We start from the raw sequence: 27,576 nt of genomic DNA, 5'->3' as shown, positions 1-27,576 counted from the left end.
CGGGCGTGTGCAATGGGTGTATATCAATCGAGAGCGCGCGATAATCTCGAGGAACAAGATCGAATGCATTTCCTTGTCATTTAGAAATGTGTAACTACTTTACTTTTCTTTTTTAACTAATTTGCAAAGAATCATTTCAGTTTACTCGCTTTCAGGATTAAAATATACACAAATTGCATGCTACTGGCTATAATATGGCAGACAAATCTTAAATATGTCTACTTTCCAGATTAGGAAAAATAAAAACTGGCATTCAAAATTACTGTTTTGGGAACAGTTCATATATAATAAGAATTATGATAGATTTTTTAAAGTTATGTTTTACACACTAGTTCTACCTGTTGGAGGAAATGGTGGAGGACACAGCAGTTCATGTTTGTTTTTATTCTGTGCTTCCTTGAAAATATCTCATACTAAATGACACTCATTCATCCTTTAAATTTATTGCATTTGGTATTCAAAATATTTTTGCCCAGTATAAAAAAAGTTTACAAAAAGTGAACATATATATTTCGATAGTTATAAAAAGGAATATACACTTATAAGTAGTTATTGCAACTGCTGAGGTAGCCCACTTACAGTGCCTTCAGAAAGCATTCACACCCCTTGACCTTTTCCACATTTTAAAGTAACAAAGTGAGATTAAAACATATTTAATAGTATTTTTTTTGTAAACGATCTACACAACATACTCTTGATTTTTCGCTCTCTCCACTTTGACATTAAACTTTTTTATTTAATGGAAACCCAGAGTCAATACATGCTAGAATCGCCTTTGGCAGCAATTACAGCGGTGAGACTTTCTGGGTAAGTCTCTAAGAGACACTTTTTAAAAATTATTCTTCAAGCTCTGATAAATTGGTTGTTGATCATTGCTAAACAGCCATTTTCAAGTCTTTCAATAGCTTTTCAAGCCAATTTAAGTCAAAACTGTAACTAGGACACTCAGGAACATTTAATGTTGTCTTGGTAAGCAACTCCAGTGTATATTTGTCCTTGTGTTTTAGGTAATTGTCCTGCTGAAAGGTGTCTGTTGGAAAGCAGACAACCAAATTTTCCTCTAGTATTTTGCCTGTGCTTAGCTCTATTCCATTTATTTTATCTTAAAAAACTCCTTATGTAACGGATGTGAAATGGCTAGCTAGTTAGCGGGTACGCGCTAGTAGCATTTCAATCAGTTACGTCACTTACTCTGAGACTTTAAGTAGGGTTGCCCCTTGCTCTGCAAGAGCCGCGGCTTTTGTGGAGCGATGGGTAACGACGCTTCGTGGGTGTCAGTTGCTGAGGTGTGCAGAAGGTCCCTGGTTGGTTCGCGCCCGGGTCGGGGCAAGGGGACGACGTAAAGTTTATACTGTTACATTGATGCTGTTGACCCGGATCACTGGTTGATGCGGAAAAGGAGGAGGTTGAAAGGGGGGTGAGTGTAACGGATGTGAAATGGCTAGCTAGTTAGCGGGTACGCACTAGTAGCATTTCAATCAGTTACGTCACTTGCTCTGAGACTTTAAGTAGGGTTGCCCCTTGCTCTGCAAGAGCCGCGGCTTTTGTGGAGCGGTGGGTAACGACGCTTCGTGGGTGACTGTTGTCGATGTGTGCAGAGGGTCCCTGGTTCGCGCCCGTGTCGGGGCGAGGGGACGACGTAAAGTTATACTGTTACACTTAGTTCTTGCTAATGACAAGCATACCAATAACATGATGCAGCCACCAACATGCTTGAACATATGAAGAGTGGTACTCAGTGATGTGTTGGATTTACCCCAAACATAGCACTTTTTGTATTCTGGACAAAATGTAAATTTCTTTGCCACATTTCTTGCAGGATTACTTTAGTGCCTTATTACAAACAGGGTGCATATTTTGGAATATTTTAAATCTGTACAGGCTTCCTTCTTTTCACTCTGTCATTTAGGTTCGTATTGTGGTGTAACTACAATGTTGTTGATCCATCCTCAGTTATTTCCTATCACAGTCATTAAACTCTAACTCTTTTAAAGTCATCATTGGCCTCATGGTGAAATCCCTGAGTGGTTTCCTTCCTCTACGACAACTGCATTGGGAAGGGCGCCTGTAGCTTTGCAGTAATTGGGTGTATTGATTCACCATCCAAAGTGTAATTAATAACTGCACCATGCTCAAATGGATATTCAATGCCTGCTCTTTCTTTTTTACCCATTAACAATAGGTGCCCTTCTTTGCGAACTATTAGAAAACCTCCCTGGTCTTTGTGGTTGAATCTGTGCTTGAAATTCACTGCTCGACTGAGGGACCTTACAGATATTTCGTGTTATACACTATTGTACAGAGTGAGTCCATGCAACTTATGTAACATATTAAGCACATGTTTACTCCTGAATTTATTTAGGCTTGCCATAACAAAAGGGTTGAATACTTATTGACTCAAGACATTTCAGCTTTTAATTTTTGGCATTATGGGGTATTGTGCATAGATCAGTGACACAATATCTCAATTTAATCCATTTGAAATTCAGGCTGTAACAGAATGTGGAAAAAGTCGAGGTGTGTACTTTCTGAAGGCACTTTAGCTCTAAACAAACCTGACTTTAATATTGCTTACACTTTCAATGATACATAGATAGAACCTTCCTGAAATTCACACTACACCCAGAAAATCATTACAGGAGACATGCCTGGCGTTCTGTATGTTTAGGGCTATTTCATTCAGGAGAACTACCGGTATTTGACTTCAATTTCGACCCATTCAAATTCAAACCATCTTGCTTGGGATCATCTGACTTAGGACACTCCAACTTGGCTCTCTTATTCACCATCATCAGCCTTTGTGATCTATCCATCCTCCAGTCACAGGTCTCCTCATAGGGACACATCCTGCACTTCCAGGCCTCCTCCACTTCCACTCCCTGGGGCACCCTCTCGCCCCTCCAGTAAGCCAGGTAGCCCCTGATCTTAGTCCTAAGCTGGGCTTCCTCAAACGCTACCTCCCTGGTCCCAATGAGCTTTCCGGAGCTCTGGTGGCTATACTCCAGGCGTAGCTTGTCGATAGCATGGAGGTTAGAACAGGTAAGGACGACCAGTAAGTGGTCCAGGAGCTCCCTGAACGTGACTGCCTGGAGGCCCAGTGACTGGGTGTGGGTCTGGAGGTCTGATCCAAGGACCTGATTAGGATCCAGCTGAAGGTTGTGGAGGAGATGGTCCCTCGTCGCAGAACCCTTTACCATGGAATCAAACAAGAGCTTGTACATACCCACCTGAGAGAGAGAGGCAGAGGTACAGGTCATAGAGAGACAGAGAGATGGATCAAAGAAATAGATCATATAGGGGTCAGACTCCACAAGCAGAAATAAAGGAGACCAGAGAGAGAGGGCTCAGAGAGAGGTCAAAGCCAGATAGAGGTCAGAGAACACAGAGAGAGAGGCCAGAGAGAGAGAGGTTACAGAGAAATGTCAGAGACCAGAAAGTGAGGGGAGGCCTGAGAGAAAGATCAAAGAGGTCAGAGAGAAATATAAGAGTGTCTGACTGTCTGTAGTGTACCTGTAGAGAGTGGCCCTTGGTCTGGGCTGGGCGGGGCAGAGAGTTGTGACTGCGGGTCTTCAGTTCACTCAGGACCAGTTCCCCAGAGTCACTACGATACAGCTCATCAACCACACCCATGAAGAACATCCCTTCCAACACACCAAACACTGGGAACTCCCGCACAAGCTGGCCTGGGACACACACATGCATGCAACTCTGTGACAGCGGTCTCCTGTGGTAATGTTATTTTACATTTCCCTCTTCAGAGGGCTCAAGATTGGGCCGATTGTCAGGATTCAGGCATTCTGAAAAAACATGGATATGCAATGTAACCTAATCATCCCAAGCTTCATTCATCCCCCCCTCCTCTCCCCTGTAACTATTCCCCAGGTTGTTGCTGTAAATGAGAATGTGTTCCATCAACTTACCTGGTAAAATAAGGGTTCAATAAATACAAGTAATGTACCACCATACCTGCCTCTAAAGCTGGGACCATCTGTAGCATACTGATTAGCTTCAGAGCCTCCCTGTCCTCCCTGGTAACAGTAACCACAGTCACAACATTTGGTTTCACCTCCAGTTCTGGACACAGAGATACAAGGTCAGGACATGGGTTATAACTAGTTTCCCCCATAACATGTATATGGAAAGCAAAGATCAAGGATAGCATAAATCCCTGCAGATACATGTGTAGGTTACAAAATTACTAACATGAAAGTATTCTATGTGCCAATGCTCTTCTCTAACTCAGCATTGGCTCATAAGGTGGGCCTAGTTTAGAATGGTTATGGTAATATAACCTTATTTTCTAATGCAGGGCAGGCACAACAGTCGTATGAGAAGAGATATGGAATCCCAAGCGCAAAGTGCTGCTTACCTCTGATGAGATGAATACTGGCCCCAGTTGTCACTTCTGTCTTTTGCATCTCTAGCATCCTTACTTTAGGCTTAATGAACCCATAGGCCATTTTGATCTCACACCAAGACTGCTCACATAGCTGTGTAACGCTGAGGTGACGTTTAAGAAATCTCTCCATTGGGCTCTGGTTGGGGACAGACAAGGCAGCGCTCCGGTTCTTCACCCTCTCTAACAGGGGAGCGAGGTTAGGCCTGACACACACAGACACAATGCTCTGTTGCTTATCAAAAGCATAGGCCGACAGGGAGAATGTTGACTGTTTACTGGGATGAATTGTGTATGCTTGAATGGGTTTACCATTTTTTAATAAGGTAATCGATCCTCTTCTCTGTTGTTTCAAGGGACTGACCATCACCAACATTCCCACCGAGAGTCGGACTGGACCGGTCAGGAGGGCCTAGAGGTGGTCACATGAAAGAGATGTAGAAACTGCACCCTTATGAAGTAAGAAGTGCTAAAAGGCCCAGTGCAGTCAAAATTATGTTTTGTATCATATTGTACAACAGCTGATGAAACTAACACTGTGAAAGTTTGATTAAATGTGTTATTTCCTGATAGTTGCTGGTTGAAAATACAATCTTCACAAGAGCTTCTAATCAGCCTGTTTGCGTAAACGGGTGTTTCGGCTTGGCTGGTGACATCACCAGGCGGTAAATTGGTTAATAGACCAATAGAGTTCCATGTGACAGGCAATATGTATGTATTATGTATATTATGAGGGAGGAGTTGTTGCTGTGGGTAGGGCTGTTAATGTGACCGCATTACCACCACACCAGCTGTCACGTGACCGTTTAGTCATGGTAATTAGGCTTCTCCAAGCTCTGATGCTGCTGATGGTCATTGGTAGCCTACCAAACTTATAAACTGCCTGGTACTCAATACTCCCTTGTCTCTCGAATTACTCTGACATCAGCGCAAATGTAATCTAAAATCGAATCTAACACTTCATGAGAGCATGAGTTCACATTACACAACATTTCTATAGGCAATTCAACTGTGTGAGAAAACAGAGTGATGGCCTCTATTAAAAAGAGGATCCCATCAGCTTTCTATAGGCTAGACCTACTATATTTATTTCTCAACTTTCCTAATATTAAGCACATTGCTTATATTTACAACAGGAGTATAGTGTACCTGGCTAGCATGAAAATGAACCACGGGAAAAACGTCCTCCATTCGCTATTTAAGTGCAAAGGAGACATGTATTTTTTTCCACTGCCCCTGTATCGAGACAGGTGCATGATAATGGTCCATTCTAAATCAAAACAAATGTCACACATACATTACCAGTCAAAAGTTTGGACACGCCTACTCATTCCAGGGTATTTAAAAAAACAACTATTTTCTACGTTGCAGAATAATAGTGAAGACATCAACATTATGAAATAACACACATGCAATCATGTAGTAAACAAAAAATATATTTCTATATTTGAGATTCTTCAAAGTAGCCACCCTTGATGAGAGCTTTGCACACTCTTGGCATTCTCTCAACCAGCTCCATGAGGACTTCACCTGGAATGCTTTTCCAACAGGCTTGAAGGGGTTCCCACATAGGCTGAGCACTGCTTTTTCTTCACTCTGCAGTCAAACTCATCCCAAACCATCTCAATTGGGTTGAGGTCGGGTGATTGTGTTAGCCAGGTCATCCGATGCAGCACTCCATCATTCTTCTTCTTTTATCCCCTTTTCTCCCCAATTTTCGTGGTATCCAATCGCTAGTAATTACTATCTTGTTTCATCGCTACAACTCCCGTACGGGCTCGGGAGAGACAAAGGTCGAAAGCCATGCGTCCTCCGAAACACAACCCAACCAAGCCGCACTGCTTCTTAACTTCTTGAGAATACAGGGGGTGCTGTTTCGCATTAGCATAATTGCCTCTACAGATTAAACTGCCTCTTTTTCAATTATTGCTGTTACTATATGCATATAACCATATAGCATTGGATAGAAAACAAGCTATGGTTTCTAAAACCGTTCCAATTGAGTCTCTGAGTCAAACACAGGTCATTTCACAGCACTTTCCCTGAGCCAGAAGAAAATTGCAAGATGTGTATGCTCGCTTCAAAGCTCTGCCTATATATGGTCACGCGACCTATGACCCGAATCACACTTCCTTCTTCTTCCTCTGGGTGTCTGGAAGACGTCAGAGGAGAAATGTTTTGTTTATCTTGTACTGACGTGAAATAAGACCTATTTCTTTAGCGTGACCGACAACTTCCGGTTTCTGAAATGCGCGTTTTCAGAGGTGGCATTGTATTTTGTTATGCTGACGTTACGGATGAAAACTATCTCCGTGTCGAAGTTTGTTTGATACATGTGACCATATCACCGTAATGTATGTTTTTTCAATATAGTTTAATCAGATTATTAGAATTTTTTCGGGAGTTTTGCCGTGTTCCGTTCTTTGAGTTTTTTAACTTTGGACATGGACCGTGCCAGTCGACCAGTACCCAGGCTAAATGAAGAGGGGAGGTTGCCATTGTGAATGGATTGAACGACTCATCAGGACTAAGGACACCTTGATCAACATTCTGATGAAAGACCAGCAATAGTAAGACCCAATTTACGATGTTATTTCATATATCTGTCGTGCATGTGAACTGGTCGGGCGCGTCCAGCCGGTTCTGGCTGGCCTCGTTATGCTAATTTAGCGATACATTTTGTTTTCGCTATAAAACATTTAAAAAATCTGAAATATTGTTTGGATTCACCAGATGTTGGGCTTTCAATGTCTGTACGCTGTGTATTTTTTCTGAAATGTTTTAAGACAAGTAATTAGTTATATAACGTTGGTCTCTGTAATTGTTCTAGCTGCATCAGCACTATATCAGATTGCAGCTGCAATGTAGAACTGTGATTTATACCTGAAAAATGCACATTTAAAAAAAAAAAACTATGCTATACCATAAATATGTTATCAGACTGTCATCTTATAAATTTGTTTGTTGGTTTGTGGCTATCAATATCTTAGTTTAGCCGAATTGGTGATAGCACCTGATGGAGTAAGAAACTGTTGGAGTAAGAAAATGGTGTCTTTTGCTAACGTGTTTAGCTAATAGATTTACATATTTTGTCTTCCCTGTAAAACATTTAAAAAATCTGAAATGGTGGTTTTATTCACAAGATCTGTGTCTTTCATTGGGTGTCTTGGACTTGTGATTTAATGATATTTAGATGCTACTATTTAATTGTGACGCTATGCTAGCGATGCTAATCAGTGTGTGGGGGGGGGGGGGGGTGCTCCCGGATCCGGGTTAGGTACTCTGTAGAGGTTAACACAGCGCGCCTCCAACCCGGAAGCCAGCCGCACCAATGTGTCGGAGGAAACACCGTGCACCCGCCCCCCTCGGTTAGCGCGCACTGCGCCCGGCCCGCCACAGGAGTCGCTGGAGCGCGATGAGACAAGGATATCCCTACCGGCCAAACCCTCCCTAACCCGGACGACGCTAAGCCAATTGTGCGTCGCCCCACGGACCTCCCGGTCGCGGCCGGTTGCGACAGAGCCTGGGCGAGAACCCAGAGACTATGGTGGCGCAGCTAGCGCTGCGATGCAGTGTCCTAGACCACTGCGCCACCCGGGAGGCCACATTTTTATTTTAACACTGGACAAGCACTCCTGATTCAACTTGTCAACTAATCATCTAGCCCTCAATCAGTTGTTTGTCAAGGGCTACAAGGCAACTGTGTACTGTTGGGTGTAGTCGAGGACCAGGTTTGGGAAACACTGTTTTACAGTTCCAAACCTCTGCCAATAACGGCTAGTTTTAGGTTTTTCCCCTCCCCACTCAGACCACTGCCAGATAGTCCCAGCAAAAATCTTGAGAAATATATATTTTTTTGCTAAAAAGTAAATGTCAATTTTAATTAAAATATTACAGTAAGGTACTTTATTGTTACCCAGAAATGATTTGAGATTGATATAAAACGGCTACAATGGGCCTTTAATTACAGGATCAGTGCCCTGAAATGTCCTTACAAAAATATTACAGGAACAGGAACCCTATCAAGGAACAGGAACCCTATCATCCTACAATGTGATTTTCTGGATTTTTTTCCCTCATTTTGTCTGTCATAGGGGAAGTGTACATATGATGAAAATTACAGGCCTCTCTCATCTTTTTAAGTGGAAGAACTTGCACAATTGGTGGCTGACTAAATACTTTTTTGCCCCACTGTATGTATGACCACTGTCTGGAGTCTTTGACACTCAATATATATTTTTGAAATTTATTTAATCACTCAATCTTGCCAAAGCATATTCTGTAGTGGTTAATATGAATTTAAAATAATTGGACATGATTTATATGAATCGGGTCATGAACATATGGACTTTGAAATGAACAAGGGAGAGGTTAAACGTAGGCCAAGCCTGGCATAAGCTTATTCCCCACACTCCACAATAACTCTGTTGCAGTGGTCTTAGGTAGTCTGCGTATAGGCTATTCCCGCCATAGTCATTATACCGTACCCTAATGTAGGCCTATTTGCCTACTAGCCAAATGAAGTGCAGAACATGCATGCAACTCATCATTCCAACAACTCTCTGTCCCTAGTTAATAAAGGAAGGTAATTGTTTCATTTTTTAAATAATTCATAGTCGTAACATACGTTTACAGATCTAATTTAATGGTTGTGTTTCACGCATGGCTTGTCTTATGATCCTAACAATTTACATATAGATTTTCTTAGATCCTAACGATATGTACATTCAACCTTCTGGCAGCTATCTGGCTCCATAGTCGGGCTCTTTAACAAAACTTCCCCATACTGAAAACGCCTTGGTCCAATGACTTATGAGTAATGGAACTGAGAACCATGATCAAGGGTTTACTCACCGAGATGCTCTGACTGTACATCGAGTAATTCTGCATCGCTTATGTCACCCCAGTCGTCCGATGGATCCGTTGACGTTATGTTGGAATTCATTGCAAAATTATTCCTGTAAAGGCGACCGCGTGCGTCCTCTTCGTCTTCGGTGGGGTTTATCGGCGGTTAGCATCCAACGTAATGGTGCATTACCTCCACTTACTGTACTGGAGTGTGGGCCAGAGACAGGGATAAACTAAACCCTACCTGCCTGCACCGTTGCTCCAATTAAATATATATATAAAATTCTACTCAATATACTATTTAAACGAATTTCCTGTATCCCCCTCTCCCTCCTACAAGAACGCAGTCGTGCTCTGTGCCTCTCGCACTGTAGCAATACATGCGCAACGGTTTCAGTTTCCTGGTAATAGGAAAGTGTGATAATCACATTTAAGGTCTTATTAGCCTCCTCTCTTCTGTCCCTTCCTGCCGTCCTCCCTGACTTTCCTCAGTACTTCAAATAAATGCCTCCCTTTAGAATCTCTATTCCACTGTTCCTGCCATCTCTGCACCATCACTGTCCATATCAGGCTTTTTGCCTATGACGACATTTTGTGACGTTTTTGTTCGTTTCGGACTTCGTCGGTGATTGGTCAACAGTAGGGACTCTTCAATAAAGTCTGTTGTCATTCAACGGGAATCGAGTCGTTTTCATGCAATTGTTTTCATTGACAAATACTGCAACAAATATTAATTAGATGTAAAATTGCGCGACTAAGATCTCCTCTGCAAAAACGTCAATTTGTGACGTTATCTTAGATTAATCTAGTCTATTTTGAGTACGTATATACTTACACGAGCATGCTCGGGCTCGACGGTCGAGGATTCGAGACCTGCTACCTGCTGTTTCATTACATTGGTGTCAGAAGTGATCGGACCTTGCATCCTCGACGGTGCGTGTGCTTGGCCAGTGAGCGCGTTCCTGTAAGACGTAGAGTCGTAAGCTAGCGCGAGAATACGTCAAACTGTATGCGTAAACGGCTTGACAGTGCTGCATATTATTTTGCGCAAAACACTGTTGGTGTGTTAGAAGCGTCATTGTGCACAATAGTATTTATAACGACCCTGGGTTTATAAGCGCGGAAATCGACTCTGCCGCACGAGAATTATTTTGCGGCACAGTCGATAGCGCGCCGGACCTCGGGCTCGAAGGTCGAGGGTTCGAGACCTGCTCCCTGCTGTTTCATTACAGCATGCATCATCTGGATATGTATGCAACAAAAGTTTAACATTCACCTTCTGCTACCATTTCTGTCAAGTCGTCTATGCATAGTTTGAGGCATACGTTCGATAAATCCAACCAATGCACCACACCTAACATGCTGCAAGGCGCTTCATTGGAAATTAATGTAATTCTGGTGTACCAAAATGCAATGATGCTGTCGGTGTGATCTAAGCGTAATGAGAGTTTAGAAACTGAGAACTCAAGGTGCCTCAGCAGACTCACCGACAGTGGATTTGATATTGTATTTTGCTACAACCTTATCAAAATTCGGTGAGGGGGAATTACAGTTTGGGTCTGTGTGGATGAATAACTTGTCTGACAGTGAGGATATAAAACCACTCGATGAACACGGCTTCCAGGTGGTTTTATCTAAGTTCACCTCACCGACCCACAGGTCCATGTTATTGCCTCAAGCTGGAGAAGAAACAGTCTCGTGGCTGCCACCACAACCCAAAGCAAGCAGAAAAGATCGCTGTGCAGTGAGGTTTTCCAAAAGACAGTCAAGCCTTATTTAGCGTCTCATGAGCAGTTATTTGTGAGGGCTCATGGCAACAGCAACATGTATGATCCTATGTATAAAAGCAGAACGGCATATCATAAAATCCTTGGTGTCTCCGACCGCCACGTAAGCTTAGTTCAAGACTACTTACTACAAGCAGTCTTTCATCTACCACCCAGACAAGAACTGCAGGCAGTGAGGTGGCTACGAGCTGCTTCTCAGTACCCCCTGTATATAGCCTCACTATTGTTATTTTACTGCTGCTGTTTAATTATTTGTTACTTTTATTTTCTATTTTTTACTGAACTTTTTTTCTTAACTTCTTAGGGCTTGTAAGTAAGCATTTCACTGTAAGGTCTACTACACCTGTTGTGATCGGCCCATGTGACAAATACAATTTGATTTGGGCAAGATGAAGGAGATGGCTGTTGGTCATCATGGCAGTGTCTATTCTGATCAACTTGAAACAGGGAGGAAATGGATTTAGCAAAATGACACTAAAGAAGCATAGGAGGTAATTCTATTCACTTAACATATAGGATTCCCATGGGAAGACTGAATGCAATGATATTGGATGATTGGGACCTTACTTAACACACCTGTTGATTGGTTTCCACTTCCTTTCTTGCTGGATCCAGGTGTGCTAATGAAAGCTGCTTAACCTAAGAATATAGAGGTGAAAGGTTAATGATACTGTAATAGGTTCTGATAGGGATTACTGGTGCATTAGGTTGAGATGTTCCACCATCACAAGACCGCAGTGTACCATGTGTGTTTCTTAATGTTCACTAGAAAATATTTACTTTGTTCAAATGGAAATTGTCTAATGTAGGAATTGGTGCAGTGAAGAACAGAAGCATACGTGTTGGCCTATATTGCAGTAAAAAAAAAGTTTTTATTCAATCACGTTTAATTTTTTTAACCAACTTGTTTTTGTCGCACTGCTTTGCTTTATCTTGGCCAGGTCGCAGTTGTAAATGAGAACTTGTTCTCAACTGGCCTACCTGGTTAAATAATGGAGAAATATTTTTATTTATTTTGAAACACGGCAACATTTACAGTTGAAGTTGGAAGTTTACATACACCTTAGCCAAATACATTTAAACTCAGTTTTTCACAATTCCTGACATTTAACCCTAGTACAAATTCCCTGTCTTAGGTCAGTTAGGATCACCACTTTATTTTAAGAATGTGAAATGTCAGAATAATAGTTGAGAGAATGATTTTTTTCAGCTTTTATTTTTTTCATCACATTCCCAGTGGGTCAGAATACACTCAATTAGTATTTGGTAGCATTGCCTTTAAATTGTTTAACTTGGGGAAAATGTTTTGGGTAGCCTTCCACAAGCTTCCGACAATAAGTTGGGTGATTTTTGGCCCATTCCTCCTGACAGAGCTGGTGTAACAGAGTCAGGTTTGTGGGATCCTTGCTCGCACACACTTTTTCAGTTCTGCCCACACATTTTCCATAGGATTGAGGTCAGGGCTTTGTGATGGCCACTCCAATACCTTGACTTTGTTGTCCTTTGGAAGTATGCTTGGGGTCATTGTCCATTTGGAAGACCCATTTGCTACCAAGCTTTAACTTCCTGACTGATGTCTTGAGATGTTGCTTCAATATATCCACATAATTGTCCTCCCTCATGATGCCATCTATTTTGTGAAGTGCACCAGTCCTTCCTGCAGCAAAGCACCCCCACAACATGATGCTGCCAGTCCCGTGCTTCACGGTTGGGATGGTATTCTTCGGCTTGCAAGCCTCCCTCTTTTTCCTCCAAACAACGATTGTCATAATGGCCAAACAGTTCTATTTTTGTTTCATCAGACCAGAGGACATTTCTCCAAAAAGTACCATCTTTGCCCCCATGTGCAGTTGCAAACCGTAGTCTGGATTTTTTACGACGGTTTTGGAGCAGTGGCTTCTTCCTTGCTGAGCGGCCTTTCAGGTTATTTCGATATAGGACTCATTTTACTGTGGATTTAGATACTTTTGTACCTGTTTCCTCCAGCCTCTTCACAAGGTCCTTTGCTGTTGTTCTGCGATTGATTTGCACTTTTCGCACCAAAGTACGTTCATCTCTAAGAGACAGAACGCATCTATTTTCTGAGCACTATAATTAATGGCTGCGTAGTCCCATGGTGTTTATACTTGCGTAGTATTGTTTGTACAGATGAACGTGGTACCTTCAGGCATTTGGAAATTGCTCCCAATGATGAACTAGACTTGTGGAGGTATACAATCTTTTTTCTGAGGTCTTGGCTGAATTCTTTTGATTTTCCCATGATGTCAAGCAAAGGCAAAGTTTGAAGGTAGGCCTTGAAATACATCCATAGGTACACCTCCAATTGACTCAAATTACGTCAATTAATCTAACAGAAGCTTCTAAAGCCATGACATCAATTTTTGGAATTTTCCAAGCTGTTTAAAGGCACAGTCAACTTAGTGTATGTAAACTTTTGAACCACTGGAATTGTGATACAGTTAATTATAAGTGAAATAATCTGTAAACAATTGTTGGAAAAAGGACGTGTGTCATGCACAAAGTAGATGTCCTAACCGACTTGCCAAAACTATAGTTTGTTAACAATAAATTTGTGGAGTGGTTGAAAAACTAGTTTTAATGACTCCAACCTAAGTGTATGTAAACTTCTGACTTGAACTGTAAATATACTGTGTGTTGATTTGATTCTGTAGTGTTCAATGAATTGCAGAATAGTGCAATGGTTGATTAGGCTAACGTTCAATATGGCGCTAAAGCGGCAGGTAGCCTAGCGGGTAAGTGTTGGGCCAGTAACCTAAAGGTCTCTGTTTCGAAGCCAGCAAGGTGGAAAAGTCTGCCTTTCTGCCCTTGGGCAAGGCAGTTAACCCCAAACAGGCGCCAATGACGTAGATTCAGGCAGCCCCCCACACCTCTCTGTTTCAGAGGGGTTGAGTTAAATGCGGAAGACACATGTAGGTTGAATGCATTTCAGTTGTGCAACTGACTAGGTATCCCCTTTCCCTATGATTCAACTTGGCTTTTAAAGTTGGGGGTTAAATCATTTTTGGGGCAGCCAAATTATAATTTTCACTAAGTGGTCTTTTGAGGTGAAAAGATCAGATGTGATTGGTCACCTATTTTGTGGAAAAATTATCAGAATTGGGCTGCCTGTGTAAACACAGACATAGGGGTCTAGGCCTTGCTCTTATACAGAAAGAATAAAATGTAACATTGTGTACAGTAAATTAATTGGAATGTGCCTTCAAGGTATTAGATGTAAGAAAATGCATGACCAATCCCATGTCATTTGTGCTGCTTCAACACGTTTAATGTATTTCAGAGAAATCAGTTATTTAAAAGGCGTGCTTATGGAAGCACATGAGAATTGAATGTCACTTGGGTTGTTATTAGCATGTATCAGCATTGATACAATACTGAATACAAAGGGGGTTAATTATAAGGCTTACAGCAGCATAGCAGCTTATAGTTGTTTTACTGTAAAAAATTTGGTATACTACACAGTTCAGAATAAGTAACGTTTATTTGCTGTCAGACATTCAGATCTTAATGTAGTCCTATTCATGTTTGATAACCTGTTAAATTGTTAAAGGAATTTCATTCCTATATGTTCATCAACCAATTCAATTAAAACACTCTGTCCATTCCTAAGAATTTGTAAGATACTTATTTGCATAAAATGGACAGAAACCAGTCTCAAAATCAATCAATCAATAGCGTTTATTCTCGAGAGTACTGATCATAGTACAATTTACATCAGGTTATATACTAAAAATGATGTCATAGGTTTTAAAATGTCCTTCCTCCTCTCGGATACAATGGCAATATAGTTCACAAGCCTTCCCACATTGTCTGCCACCTGTTAAACAATCTACTACTAGCCCAAGGTCTCTCCCCTCCCTGGGTAGAGACAGAATGTCCTGTAAGGAACACAGCATTCCAGACGGTCTGACGATAGCTCCATTCGTTTCTAACAAGGAACAGAAAGTCCTTGTTCTAATTCTTCACTAAAACTACACACATTATATTCAGTATTATGATTATAATAAGATTCATACATCCATACAGTAAGATAGTAGTATTCTGTTTAGTTATAATTCTAAGTTAAATGTATACATAATTTAGTCATTATTCATAAAAATTCCATAACATAACCTCATCTAGTCCACTTTTGAGGTCTGAAAACATCTGGCTAACTTTGATTCTAGAGTGAACTCACTTTTATATATAATAATAAAAACATTTTGCAAATTTTCAGCGGCAGTAGAGTTGTAATTATCCCCATATAATTGCCTTGATGTGCTTGTAAGTATATATTGTACCAAATTTAAAAAGCTGGTGAATATGAATTTAAGTGTTGTCAGTGTAGTACATTTTTACCACCATATGTCTCTTAAGGAATCATGATTGAAATAGAGGGGACAGTGTGACAAATTATTTTCACATTAGGCTACACATGTACACCTTACATGTCATAGTAGCAGGCAGACCTGAGTTCAAATACATGTGTATTTAGTGATTCATTTAAATATTTTAAAGTATTTTCAAATAATGTGTCCAAAATTAACTACTTCTATTGGAAGTATTTTCAAAGAATTTCATATAAATAGCCTACTATGTGTAGATATTTTCAAAACATTTTTTCAAATACTCCTAGGACATGGGTTCAAATGCATGGAAGTATTTAAATATTTGTACTTAAATACACTTGTCTGTGTATTTGAGTATTTGCAAATACATTTCCAATACTTAACAAGTGTATTTGCAAATACATTCCAATATTCTTCGAGAATACAAGTAGTTGAATATCTGAATACTTTGAAATGTATGTGAAAAATAAATAAATAATTGAAATTGTATTTGAACCAAGGTCTGGTAGCAAGCACAGTAACATTTTAGTGAAGATGTTTTTAAAAGGGAGTATTGCGCCCTGTTGACTAATTGTAATATTCCATGGAGCCAAGAGATTTATGAAACTCAAGAGAATCAATGTGGTACAGACATGGGGTCACATTGTCTTTTGATCAAAGGGGATCACAGAGGATCTCCTTCACTACACCTGCGAGGGATAAAGGTTGAACAGTTCCATCCACTGGGGTGTATATAATCCTCCCCTTCTTTGTCATGTCTTAGCACTGACATCCTAAGTCATTCTCTCAAGCTCACTGCACATACCCATCCATTCCTTCTCCCTTAGATAGTGGGATTCAGTTGTGTTCTAGTCAGGGGATAAATGTGGGGAATTCCACCTTGTAGGTTTGAGGTATGGCATACAATGAGCACTGAAAAGATATCTTACATTTTATCACAAAAAAAACTATGCAGGAGAATGTTCCAAAACCTGCAAAATCTCTATTATGGCAGCAGTTCCAGTTTTGACAAAACCGATATGTGATTCTGATGCGGTCAGTCAGATTATGTCAAGGTTCCTCAGTAGACAGAGTACTGGTTCTCTACTGCTCGCGTTCTTTGTGTGCCCTCACTCTCCAGCTGTTCATCAGCAAAGCCACCAGAGGGCGGCAGCAGGTGCTCTGTGCTGCCACTGCTACTCCGTAATCCCCCACCACTACCATCCTCAAGTCTGGGGAAGGGATGCGGGATGTGCAGGGGAGCTGGGGGGGAGAGCAGAGTCCACAGATGCGCCATCCAGCTGCAAGATTCTGGGAAATAAGTGTGCCGATTGGTGGAGGCCGTTCCGACAGCCAGGCTCTCTGGTATGGGTGGACATCCGAGAAGCTCTGAGCTCTGCAAAGAGAAACACAACAGACAAGCGACGTGTTTGAAACACACACACACACATGCACCATAGATCTAGCTTGATACCAAATTCTATCTATTAACTTGATATGGACAGAGTAGGAATCTTTTGAATTGCATTTATGTGCTATATTAACATTTTCAGGGTTGTAAGGTACAAAAGAACATGTTTAGGTAAAAAAAAGACTGGTTTTAAAAACCCGTTAGGAAGGCTTTGAGGATATTTCAGTTGAAATCAAAACAGAGGAGACCAAATGGATTTCGCATGTGAAAGGCTGACACTAAGTGGTTACACACAGTGGAGTGAGAAAAGTGGACACAATTGGAACAGCGGAAGGAAGATGGAGCTTCAGTGTAAAGAACACATTCCACAGAGAATAACTATTTTGACTCCTGTCCCTTGTGGCCAACCTCAAGGCCTGGAAGAGTGATCCTCAATTCCGTATGGTTGTCTACTCCAGTGGATCTCTCCTAAAAGGCAAATTTATTGGCTTGAAACAATATAATTTTTTAAAACGACTTTCTTGCTAGGTAACACTTTTTGTATCCTCCGATGAACAAATTTAAGATGAGAGGTTATATATTGGTAAGCAGTTGAAGAATGCAGAGATTGTTTTTGGGCACTAGAAATGTTGGATAAGACATCAAACACTCATTATGTTTTGTCACTAAAATAGAAATCATATTAATAGCCTTTATTTGACACAAAAACATCTCAAGCAGTAGCCGTGTTACCTGGGCCGCTGCTGTGTCTCTGGACGTAGCATCGCAGCGTGATGTCTGCAGCCCCGCGGGACTCCAGGAGGATGGGATGGCAGTGGAAGTGCTGCAGCATGTCCCCCATGCTCTGGAACCAAAGGTGGTGCACATGGCACTGGCCCTGAGAGTCCACAGACAGACACAGGTGCTGCTCATGTAACAGTATAACTTTAGTGCGTCCCCTCGCCCCGACACGGGCGCGAACCTGGGACCCTCTGCACACATCAACAACAGTCGCCCACGAAGCACGGTCGTTACCCATCGCTCCACAAAGGCCGCGGCCCTTGCAGAGCAAGGGGCAACCCTACTTAATGTCTCAGAGCAAGTGACGTAACTGATTGAAATGCTACTAGCGCGCACCCGCTAACTAGCTAGCCATTTCACATCCGTTACACTCACCCCCCTTTCAACCTCCTCCTTTTCCGCAGCAACCAGTGATCCGGGTCAACAGCATCAATGTAACAGTAGTAACTTTACGTCGTCCCCTCGCCCCGACACGGGCGCGAACCAGGGACCCTCTGCACACATCGACAACAGTCACCCACGAAGCAGCGTTACCCATCGCTCCACAAAAGCCACGGCACTTGCAGAGCAAGGGGCAACCCTACTTAATGTCTCAGAGCAAGTGACGTAACTGATTGAAATGCTACTAGCGCGCACCCGCTAACTAGCTAGCCATTTCACATCCGTTACACTCACAGGGAGGTAGAGGCATGGCATGCTGTTAGGTCTTCCTACCATTCCCATTGCTTTGCATTCAATGCTGCTTAGTACGCGGATGGCAATCTTGGGTCGCGACCTGGACTACTTTCCATTTGTCCATATAATGAGGTAAATTTGTAAACTAGGTAGCAGGGTAGTTCGATAGCGATAGGGAGAAAAGGGTAGCAGGGTAGTTCGATAGTGATGGGGGGAAAGGGTAGTTGGATAGTGATGGGGGGAAAGGGTCGAAGGGTAGTTGGATAGTGATGGGGGGAAAGGGTAGAAGGGTAGTTGGATAGTAATGGGGGGGAAAGGGTAGAAGGGTAGTTGGATAGTGATGGGGGGAAGGGTAGAAGGGTAGTTGGGGGGAAAAAATCAATACAGTTACATATCACAATATTATTTTGGACGATATTGGCCGGGCAGCCAGCTCTGGGAAGAGTGTTGGTGGTTCTAAACTTCTTCTGTTTAAGAATGATGGAGGCCACTCTGTTCTTGGGGACCGTCAATGCTGTAGAAATGTTTTGGTACCCTCAACACAATCCTGTCGCGGAGCTCTACGGACAATTCCTTCAACCCCCTGGCTTGGTTTTTGCTCTGAAATGTACTGTCAACTGTGGGACCATGTAGACAGGTGTGTGCCTTTACAAATCATGTCCAATTAATTGAATTTACCACAGGTGGACTCAAATAAAGTTATAGAAACATCTCAGGGATGATCAATGGAAACAGGATGCACCTGAGCTCAATTTCGAGACCTCATAGCAAAGGGTCTGAATCCTTATGTAAATGTGATAGATTTTTTTGGGAAATACATTTGCAAAAATTTCTAAAAACCTGTTTTTGCTTTGTCATTATGGGGTATTATGTGTAGAATAATGAAGGGAAAAAACAAAAATCCATTTTAGAAAAAGGCTGTAACGTAACAAAATGTGGAACAAGGGAAGGAATCTGAATACTTTCCGAATGCACTGTAGCTGATTCTACGTTTTCTTTTTGGCCTCCCGAGTGGCGCAGCAGTTGAACCAGGACTACATATCCTGGTCTGATCCCAGGCTATGTCGCAGCCGGCCGCGACTGGGAGACCCATGAGGCGGCGCACAATTGTCTCAGCGTCGTCCGGGTTAGCGGAGGGTTTGGCCGGCTGGGTTGACCTTGTTTCATCGTGCTCTAGCGACTCCTGTGGCGGGCCGGGCATAGTGCACACTGACATAACACCGTACACCTGGCGGCTTTCTCTGACACATTGGTGCAGCTGGCTTCCAGGTTAAGCAAGCATTGCACAGCGGTCTTAGGCACTGCATCTCAGTGCAAGTGGTGTTTTTGGGGGTATCTGTCCCTGGTTCGAATCCAGGCTGTATCACATCCGGCCGTGATTGGGAGTCCCATTGGGCGGCATACAATTGGCCCAGCGTCGTCTGGGTTTGGCCGGGGTAGGTCGTAAATAAGAATTTGTTCTTAACTGACTTGCCTAGTTAAATAAAGGTTAAATTATAAAACATTAACTTTTGCCCTTGTGACGCAAAAGGGAATCCTGTGAATGGGCAGCCGGCCAGATAAAAAGACTAGTTCGGGATCAGGGTTTTGCGTCTGAGCATACCTTGGCTTTGCCCTGGAAGTTGAATGTAAGGACGTATTCTCCCAGCCGCTTTTCGCTCTGGCGAATCACAAAGAGCCCGTGGCTCCGGGCTCCGCACACCAACACCAGCTGAGCAGCATGCACTCGAGACAGTGTACTGTGGAACCATGGATAGCAGGTCAGAGAGGTGTCCGGCTCAGAGTGGGGCGATCCTTCACCTACAGGTGAAAAGCACAACTTAAACACTTCGTCACTGTATGGGCTTAGCAAAAAAAGCAAAAAGCCATCCTTCCACATACAGAGAGCTGGCCATTACCTGCTCCAGGCCTGTTGGACTCCAGTGACTGGAGGAAGCGTTCTAGAGGGATGTGGGTGGGGTGCAAAGGAAAGGCCAACAGGGTCTGACAGTGGGGCCCTGAAGGGCCAGCACGGTGCTGAGGGGTCTTGTGTATATCTGTGTGGAGAGAGAGAGCATGGAGTGAAAGTTACTCCATACAGTCAGAATCGGAGATCCCAGCTAGCACATTTGGTTCCTTGGAAGATGTGGAAATGTATGTTTTTGTTTTCCTATTGGTTCTGGGAATGACCGGTAATGTTTTTTTAACCTTCTGAGAATGGAAGTGAACATTTTGCCTGTTCTGGGAACGTTAATTTTTAGGTTGCAGGGAGGTTCTGAGAACTAGAGGTCTTCACGGAGCCACCTGTACTCGAATACCGAGAACCGATTCAGGACCCGAGCAGGTCGGGATCTAGAATTCTAAATAATGTCACGGGTCTGGGTCGAATATGACTGTCTCGGGTATATGTTATTTTAACTGACTTGTCCGGAAAGGCCCCTACAGATCCGAACGCAACTGCAACAGTAGAGAGAGACAGAGAGGCAGAGAAATGTTTTCATTTATGCTGCTGCTCTTGCCTTTCACAAAAGTGGAGCGTGTAGCTTGTTGTTGTTGGCCAATCATAAGTCATCAAATCAGGAATAGGCTACAGTCATAGAGCCTCTGTGTGGCAAAAGTTAGGAGATATGTAATCAATGGAATATGAAATTAAAATGACAGAATTAAAAGTTAAAGGAGAAGGATAGGCTACCACGACCAAGAGCCAACCGGTAGGCTGCTACTTAATATTCTGAATGGACTTGTTATTTGTAACTGTGGAATGAGGAAGTACATGCACTGTAGCTTCAATTAGCCTAGTTAGCTAACGTTAGCTAGCTTCTCCTGGTTTTATGCAGTCAAGACAGGTACTACTTAATCATATTTGATGATAAATAACCTATCATAGCTATTAGTCTACTAGAGCGTGAGACGGCTTGGTTGTTTGCTATCTCTCCCTATGTCACTCGCTTACAGTACGGCCCCTCCCCCGTCTGCTAGAGCGGCACCTCTCTCTCTCTCCTCTTTTCTGCTGCTTCACTCACTTGGATCAGACCGGGTCTGGATCAAACCAGGTCTATACGGAACGGGTCTAGTTGTCCTTGGGTCCATTCAGAATAGGTCTCTATATTAAAAAATATTTTTATGCATATCGGTCCGGGTGGGAAAGACCCAGGTCCATTTCAGGAAAAGAGTTCAACTTTTTGGACCCGTTAAGAAGACTACTGCGAACGTTTTACTATGGTTCCCTGAAAGTTTTCCTGAGAGGTTTTATTAATGCTCTGAGAACATGTTTCAATAAAACCTTTAAAAACAGTGCTAGCTTAGGTTAACTGTTTTGAACTCCAAGCACAGATAGGACACATGGACATGTATTTGCTTATGCATTATTCATGCCAACACATGTATTTTGTATTGTGTCACAGTGTCAGTGAGAACCTATGATCTTCTGTCCTCTATCCATGGAATTGGTCCACTGCTCCACCAGGATGGAGCTAGCATGCCATGTTTTAAAAAAAAACAGGTTAATTTTAGCCTATTCAAACAGACTCAATTTCAATGGAAAAAAAGCACTCATTAAGATCAGGTATGGCAATTAGTGGGCGCGGCCAACACACTTGAATACACTTAACAAGATCGAGGATAGAGAAAGTTTTGTTGATGCTGAGAACAGAATGTATACATTTATAAATAACATTCTTAGAACATTCTCTGAACGTTATAGTTCTTGTTTTTTATGAAAAGTTTTCTTAACCTTCTTGGAACAATTGGAAAACATGACTTTAAATAGAACCATGTGGAAACGTTATGCTGAAGTCAGGGGCGAAAATCTGAGATCAACCTTGGAGGGGACAATTACATTAAATTTTCTCAAGAGCAATTCCTGAGGGGGACACCAAAAGTAGTGCTGTAACACATAGCATACGTTGTTAAATGTATATTGAGGAACCATAATTCCTACAACTGGATAATTGATAGGTACAGTAGTTAACTGAAGGGTTTTCCCAACTTGTTCAAATGTTTAAATCATTATAATTCTACTACTAATAATAGTTATAGCAGTGCTCCTTACCAGTCCAGTATGTATGCAGGTATTCGTACTTACAACCAGCAATATCAAGAAAGGTCAGTAGGTGACAATGGTACTGTACACTGTATGGGTGTAGTTTTCATAAATACAATGAACATGGTGTGATCACATCTAAAAGAATCTCCATTGAGAACCATCACAAAGTTGGTCTCCGTATTGAATTGACCTTTTAATTTGACTTTTTCTGATACATTTATATAGTCATTAAATATGTGCACCTGGCCTGAGTCTACAATATCTTTGCAAGAACAAAAAGCTTAAAATAAGTACAGTTCTAAAAGCAAAATAACTACTTCAATGAAAAACCCAAATAAATCAAACAAAATATCCTTCAGTGTCTCAACTCTTCAAACAGCAGCTATGGACAAGTATGTTGCACAAAGTATGCCATTTTAAATAAAATAACATGAAATAAATCATTTGTAAGTGTACTGAAAACTACTAAACAAAAGAACAACTATCAATTACACCATGGGTTCTCAAACAGGGATCCATGGACTAATTGCAAGGGGTCCGTGAAATAAAAAAGTGTAATGAATGTAGTCAGTACCACAAGGTTTCCAGTAAGTTTACATATAATATAGAGGGGGTGGAGGTCCCTGAGGACCGCTCAAAACCTTGCCTGCCTTGCCTCAAAATATGCAGGGGTTCCAGTACCCCAAAAAGGTTGAGAACCACTGCTATACACACTACTGAACAAAAGAACCGAGCATATGTTTGCGGGTTTCCTCAACAACACATCAGTTGGCACTTTCGCAATGCCCTCGCCTGTTGTCTCCGACACCCTGTATAGCCCAATAAACTCCTTGTGAGGGACAAGGTCATGGTCAACATAACGCAGACAGACATTCTCCTGTTCAGCACCAGAGACATCTTGAGTACCATCAACAATTAATGAAAATTGTACAATCGGAAGAGACCTAATCTCAGCTGCAATGCCTCGAATGACTATTGGCCATGATGTTCAGAATTTCATTCTGTGCTTTTGGGCCTGTGTACATTGTGGTACGCTCTGTTAACCACTTCAGTAAAATGGGATCATCCTCTTCTGCCCTAAGTTTCAAAATCTGGTATAAATTCCCACTGTCATCCGTGTGGCCTCTAAAGGCTTGTCCCTGTCTTACTACATGCCGCACCGAACTAACAATTTTCATCAAGCAATGCCTTGCGTCATCCTGCTGTTTACCCCACGCGCTGGACATAACTGGACACTGATTGGATTTAGCTGGTGTGCTGTTACAATTACAAAGTGGCGGTGGGTTTGGCAATTTTGATGTGCTGTGAATTTTTCAATGCCTTTTCTCCAGTTCCTAAATCCTGCACTAATGAAGGCAGCATCAGCTCTTTGGCCAAAAGATGGCTGGCTTGAAAACCCTTGGCTACAGTGAAAACACAACACTCCTTTTATTGATGGATTATAATGTAGCCAGGGGAAATCGCGAAACCATCTCTCTTGAAACGTCAACACTCTGTTGGCAAGAGTTTGCGGTTCTATAAATTGTGGGTGTGGCTGATATGGTTTTGTGCCATCACTGTGGTAACTGGACAATGCTGTGCCACTGTCCCCTATACTGGTGCTGCTGGCAACAAGGGTGACACTTGGTCCTGCCGTGGCTGTGACACTGTCCTCTGAAGTCTCTCTCCCTGGCTCTTTCCCTTTCACCACCCTAAATGACTCAGTCTGTCTCCTAGAAAATAAATAAGGTGTTTGCCGTACTCCTAACTACCGGTACCCAAAACTACACAATTAATCACAACAGCAATACCATTGCCGTAAACAAATCTTAGTTTAGTCACCAGTTTAAATTGAGAGTGGGGGTATCCATGGCATTTTCCAATTATGTCCCTATTTTACAAGTCAAAAAAATTGAGAACCTTTCATAATGTTGCCAAACAAAGACTCAACAAACTTACCTGAGACTCCCTGTCTGCCAATCTGTCCCCAACTCTGCTGTCTGTGTGCCATCTGTTGCCTGCTCTGCCTAATGACATCATTGTGAAACATTTCCATTAGCATTTCACTTCTTTCTTATGAACATTTTATCAACTAGTCTTTGAGATATTAGGATACTAGAGTTCTTACTATGCGTTTTGGTGTACTGACAAATACTCTGATGTCCGTCTTCTTACTTTTTTCTGCCATTTTTCTACCTGGCTGGCTGGCTGGCCTAGCTGCACACACACACATTTACACAACACATGCTGCAACCTTTTGTAATTTAAATAGTTTGTTTCATATTGGCTGGCTTCCAACAATAGCTGAATTTGTAAAGCTAGCGAGCACCAATTCCGTTTCTGTGTGTTTGCTATAATCTTTGCTACCTGGTTAAATAAAGGTGAAATAAAATAAAATAAAAAAAGTTCACTAGCGACAATTTATCTTTTGCAACGAGACCATTATATATATTTAAGACAATGGTAGAAGAGAGTGTAGTTCTGTTCTGTTCAGTTTGGACTTCAGTTTATTGCTAACCTTATCACAGGGACGTCGAAGCACTACAGCTGCATGCTGATCTTGGAATAAACTGACGATAGCAAAGATTCCATCTTTGACGACGCCACATAAATGGAATAGGTACTAGCTAGCTTGATAGTTAATGTTTGCTTTAGTTTGCGCGCTAGCTCTGCAAATTCCCCTAGTGTGTGAACCCTGCCAACATAAAAATAAATAAATAACATTGCTATGGACCTGCTATGGATTGACTGGATTAACCTCACGTCAGTTACGTACATGTCCCTTTCGGACAGTAGATATGAACTCTCTATTACCTTGCCAGCTAAAGAACTGGCAGTGGATCAAACCATTGTGCGGCAAAGGGCGGGGGGGGTCGCAATCTTTTGAAATTTAAATGCGCTATTAAGTGTCTATAATCAGCACAAGTGCTTTCATTGCATATTATTAATATTATTGAAATTACATAGTTATGTTTACAGTGATATATTGGGGGGGACAAATCATATTTTTCCCAAGATGGGGGGGTCGTGTCCCCCCCGTCCCCCCTGGGATTTCCGCCTATGGCTGAAGTACTGAAATTCCCACAGAAGAACATTGTTTCCGTAACATCCTCTGAACAATTTGAGAACATTCCCAATGTCAAACCAGTTGGAGAAGGTTCCTAGAACATTACCAAAATTGAAATGAAATAAAAACATGTTTGAAATTTTAGGAAATGTTCTGTTAAAGTAATGAAATACCAAGAAAATGGTGTTCCTTAAATGTGCTGAGAATGTTCCAAAGCCAAGCAACTATCCTGCACCATTCCCAGAAAGTTGTGGGAAGGTTGTATGCAAAATAACCATAGGACAACCATGATCTCACCAAGAAGAACGTTATGTGCTAGCTGGGATACCATTACCAATTTAAGTGAATAAGTACTCACTAGATGTGAGCTCACAGCTACAGGTGGACACCGAGGGGAACTGGCCGTGAGGACAAGACGTCAGCTCAATGGCGTCTCCACTGTCCCTGTCACACAGAATACAAACACATTCATTGAGACAGGGGAAGAGAAGGAACTGGTTTGAGTGATGCTGCTTAAAATCATCTATATGGGGGTGCATCTCAATAGTCTGAAGTTAAATCCTTTTCCATCTTCTGTCAATCTGAAAACACAGGGTTGAAAGCAATATGATGGATGTACACTGTGATTTTGCTTTCACTTCTCCTTCACATCAGTGCAGGAACAGAGAAAAGGGAAGGAATCTAATTTCACGTTAGACTAAATTGAAATGCACCCCTAGATCACAGAGAAGTGAGTGTGGTGGTCTTTTTCTTTACCCCGGGTCTATGCAGTACTGAATGTCAGTCACACAGGAGTGTTTCTGAAGGGAGTCTAAAGTCTCCAGGATGTATTCTCCCCCATTCTCCACCTGCAATACAAGCATTGGATTAGGCACAATATGTCAACATTCAAAATCAACTAGGCACTGATGTAGACATGAGAGAGTATTGGATGGGTGTATAAAGAAATAAAATAAAAAGGTCACTGAAGAACATTAGAGCATATAAATGTATACAGTATATACAGAACAAAAATAAACTCAACATGTTTCATGAGCAGAAATAAAAGATCCCGAAATGTATCATATGCACAAAAAGCTTATTTCTCTAAAATGTTATGCACAAATTTGTTTAGATTCCTGTTAGTGAGCATTTCTCCTTTGCCAAGATAATCCATCCACCTGACAAGTGTGGCATATCAAGAAGTTGATAAAACGGAATGATCATTACAGAGGTGCACCTTGTGTTGGGGACAATAAAAGGCCACTGTAAAATGTGCAGTTGTATCACACAACACAGTGCCATAAAACGTCTCAAGTTGAGGGAGCGTGCAATTGGCATGCTGAATGCATATATATCCACCAGAGCTGTTGCCAGAGAATGGAATGTACATTTTTTTACCATAAGCTGCCTCCAACATCGTTTTAGAGAATTTGGTAGTACGTCCAACCGGCATCACAACCACAGATGATGTGTAACCACGCCAGCCCAGGACCTCCACATCCAGCTTCTTCACCTGCGGGATCGTCGAGACCAGCTCTCCGGAAAGCAGATGAAACTGTGGGTTTGCACAACCAAAGATTTCTGCAAAAACTGTCAGAAACCATCTCAGGGAAGCTCATCTGCATGCTCGTCATCCTCACCAGGGTCTTGACCTGACTACAGTTCGGCGTAGTAAATGACTTCAGTGGGGAAATGCTCACCTTCGATGGCCACTGGCACGCTGGAGAATTCTGCTCTTCACGGATGAATCCCGGTTTCAACTGTACCGGGCAGATGGCAGACCGCGTGTATAGCGTCATGGGGCGTGCTGTCAACATTGTGAACAGAGTGTCCCATGGTGGCGGTGGGGTAATGGTATGGGCAGGTATAAGCTACGGACAACAAACACAATTGCATTTTATTGATGGCTATTTGAATGCACAGAGATACCGTGACGAGATCCTGAGGCCCATTGTCATACCATTAATCCGCCGCCATCACCTCATGTTTCAGCATGATAATGCACACAAGGATCTGTACACAATTCCTGAAAGCTGAAAATGTCCCAGTTCTTCCATGGCCTGCATCTTCACCAAAAATGACACCCATTGAGCATGTTTGGAATGCTCTGGATCGGTGTGTATGACAGCGTGTTCAAGTTCCCACCAATATCGGCCACTGACGTTGGGCGATTAGGCCTGGCTCGTAGCCAAAGTTCCAATTCATCCCAAAGGTGTTCGATGGGGTTGAGGTCAGGGGCCAGTCAAGTTGTTCCACACTGATCTCAACAAACCGTTTCTGTATGGACCTCGCTTTGTGCACG

At 42.2% G+C, this 27,576-nt stretch overlaps 1 protein-coding gene and 1 pseudogene across 1 annotated transcript; both read right to left on the bottom strand.

The window, feature by feature from the left end:
* Positions 1-369: 369 nt before the first annotated feature.
* On the bottom strand, positions 370-10,067 carry LOC129868367 (exonuclease V-like). Its single transcript, XM_055942294.1, has 6 exons — positions 9,251-10,067; positions 4,709-4,808; positions 4,370-4,602; positions 3,967-4,074; positions 3,511-3,683; positions 370-3,227 (listed from the first exon to the last, which is right to left on the bottom strand). Exons 1-6 carry the CDS (start codon positions 9,339-9,341, stop codon positions 2,676-2,678), a joined length of 1,257 nt encoding a protein of 418 aa, XP_055798269.1. The 5' UTR covers positions 9,342-10,067; the 3' UTR covers positions 370-2,675.
* Positions 10,068-14,716: 4,649 nt separating this feature from the next.
* Positions 14,717-26,155, bottom strand: LOC129867818 (SH2B adapter protein 2-like; annotated as a pseudogene).
* Between the last annotated feature and the right edge of the window lie 1,421 nt (positions 26,156-27,576).

This window comes from Salvelinus fontinalis, chromosome 13 (genome assembly GCF_029448725.1).
Source record: "Salvelinus fontinalis isolate EN_2023a chromosome 13, ASM2944872v1, whole genome shotgun sequence".
Taxonomy (NCBI): domain Eukaryota; kingdom Metazoa; phylum Chordata; class Actinopteri; order Salmoniformes; family Salmonidae; genus Salvelinus; species Salvelinus fontinalis.
Note: the sequence above shows the minus strand (reverse complement) of the source record. Positions and strands in the feature narration are given on the sequence as shown.

What these genes read in the sequence shown, in the direction of transcription:
- LOC129868367 (XM_055942294.1), bottom strand. Translation starts at nt 9,341, where the DNA reads ATGAATTCCAACATAACGTCAACGGATCCATCGGACGACTGGGGTGAC. An exon ending in GATTACCTTATTAAAAAATG is followed by an intron (nt 4,603 to 4,708) that starts GTAAACCCATTC and finishes TGTGTGTGTCAG; the next exon opens with GCCTAACCTCGCTCCCCTGT. An exon ending in CAGTATTCATCTCATCAGAG is followed by an intron (nt 4,075 to 4,369) that starts GTAAGCAGCACT and finishes CTCTGTGTCCAG; the next exon opens with AACTGGAGGTGAAACCAAAT.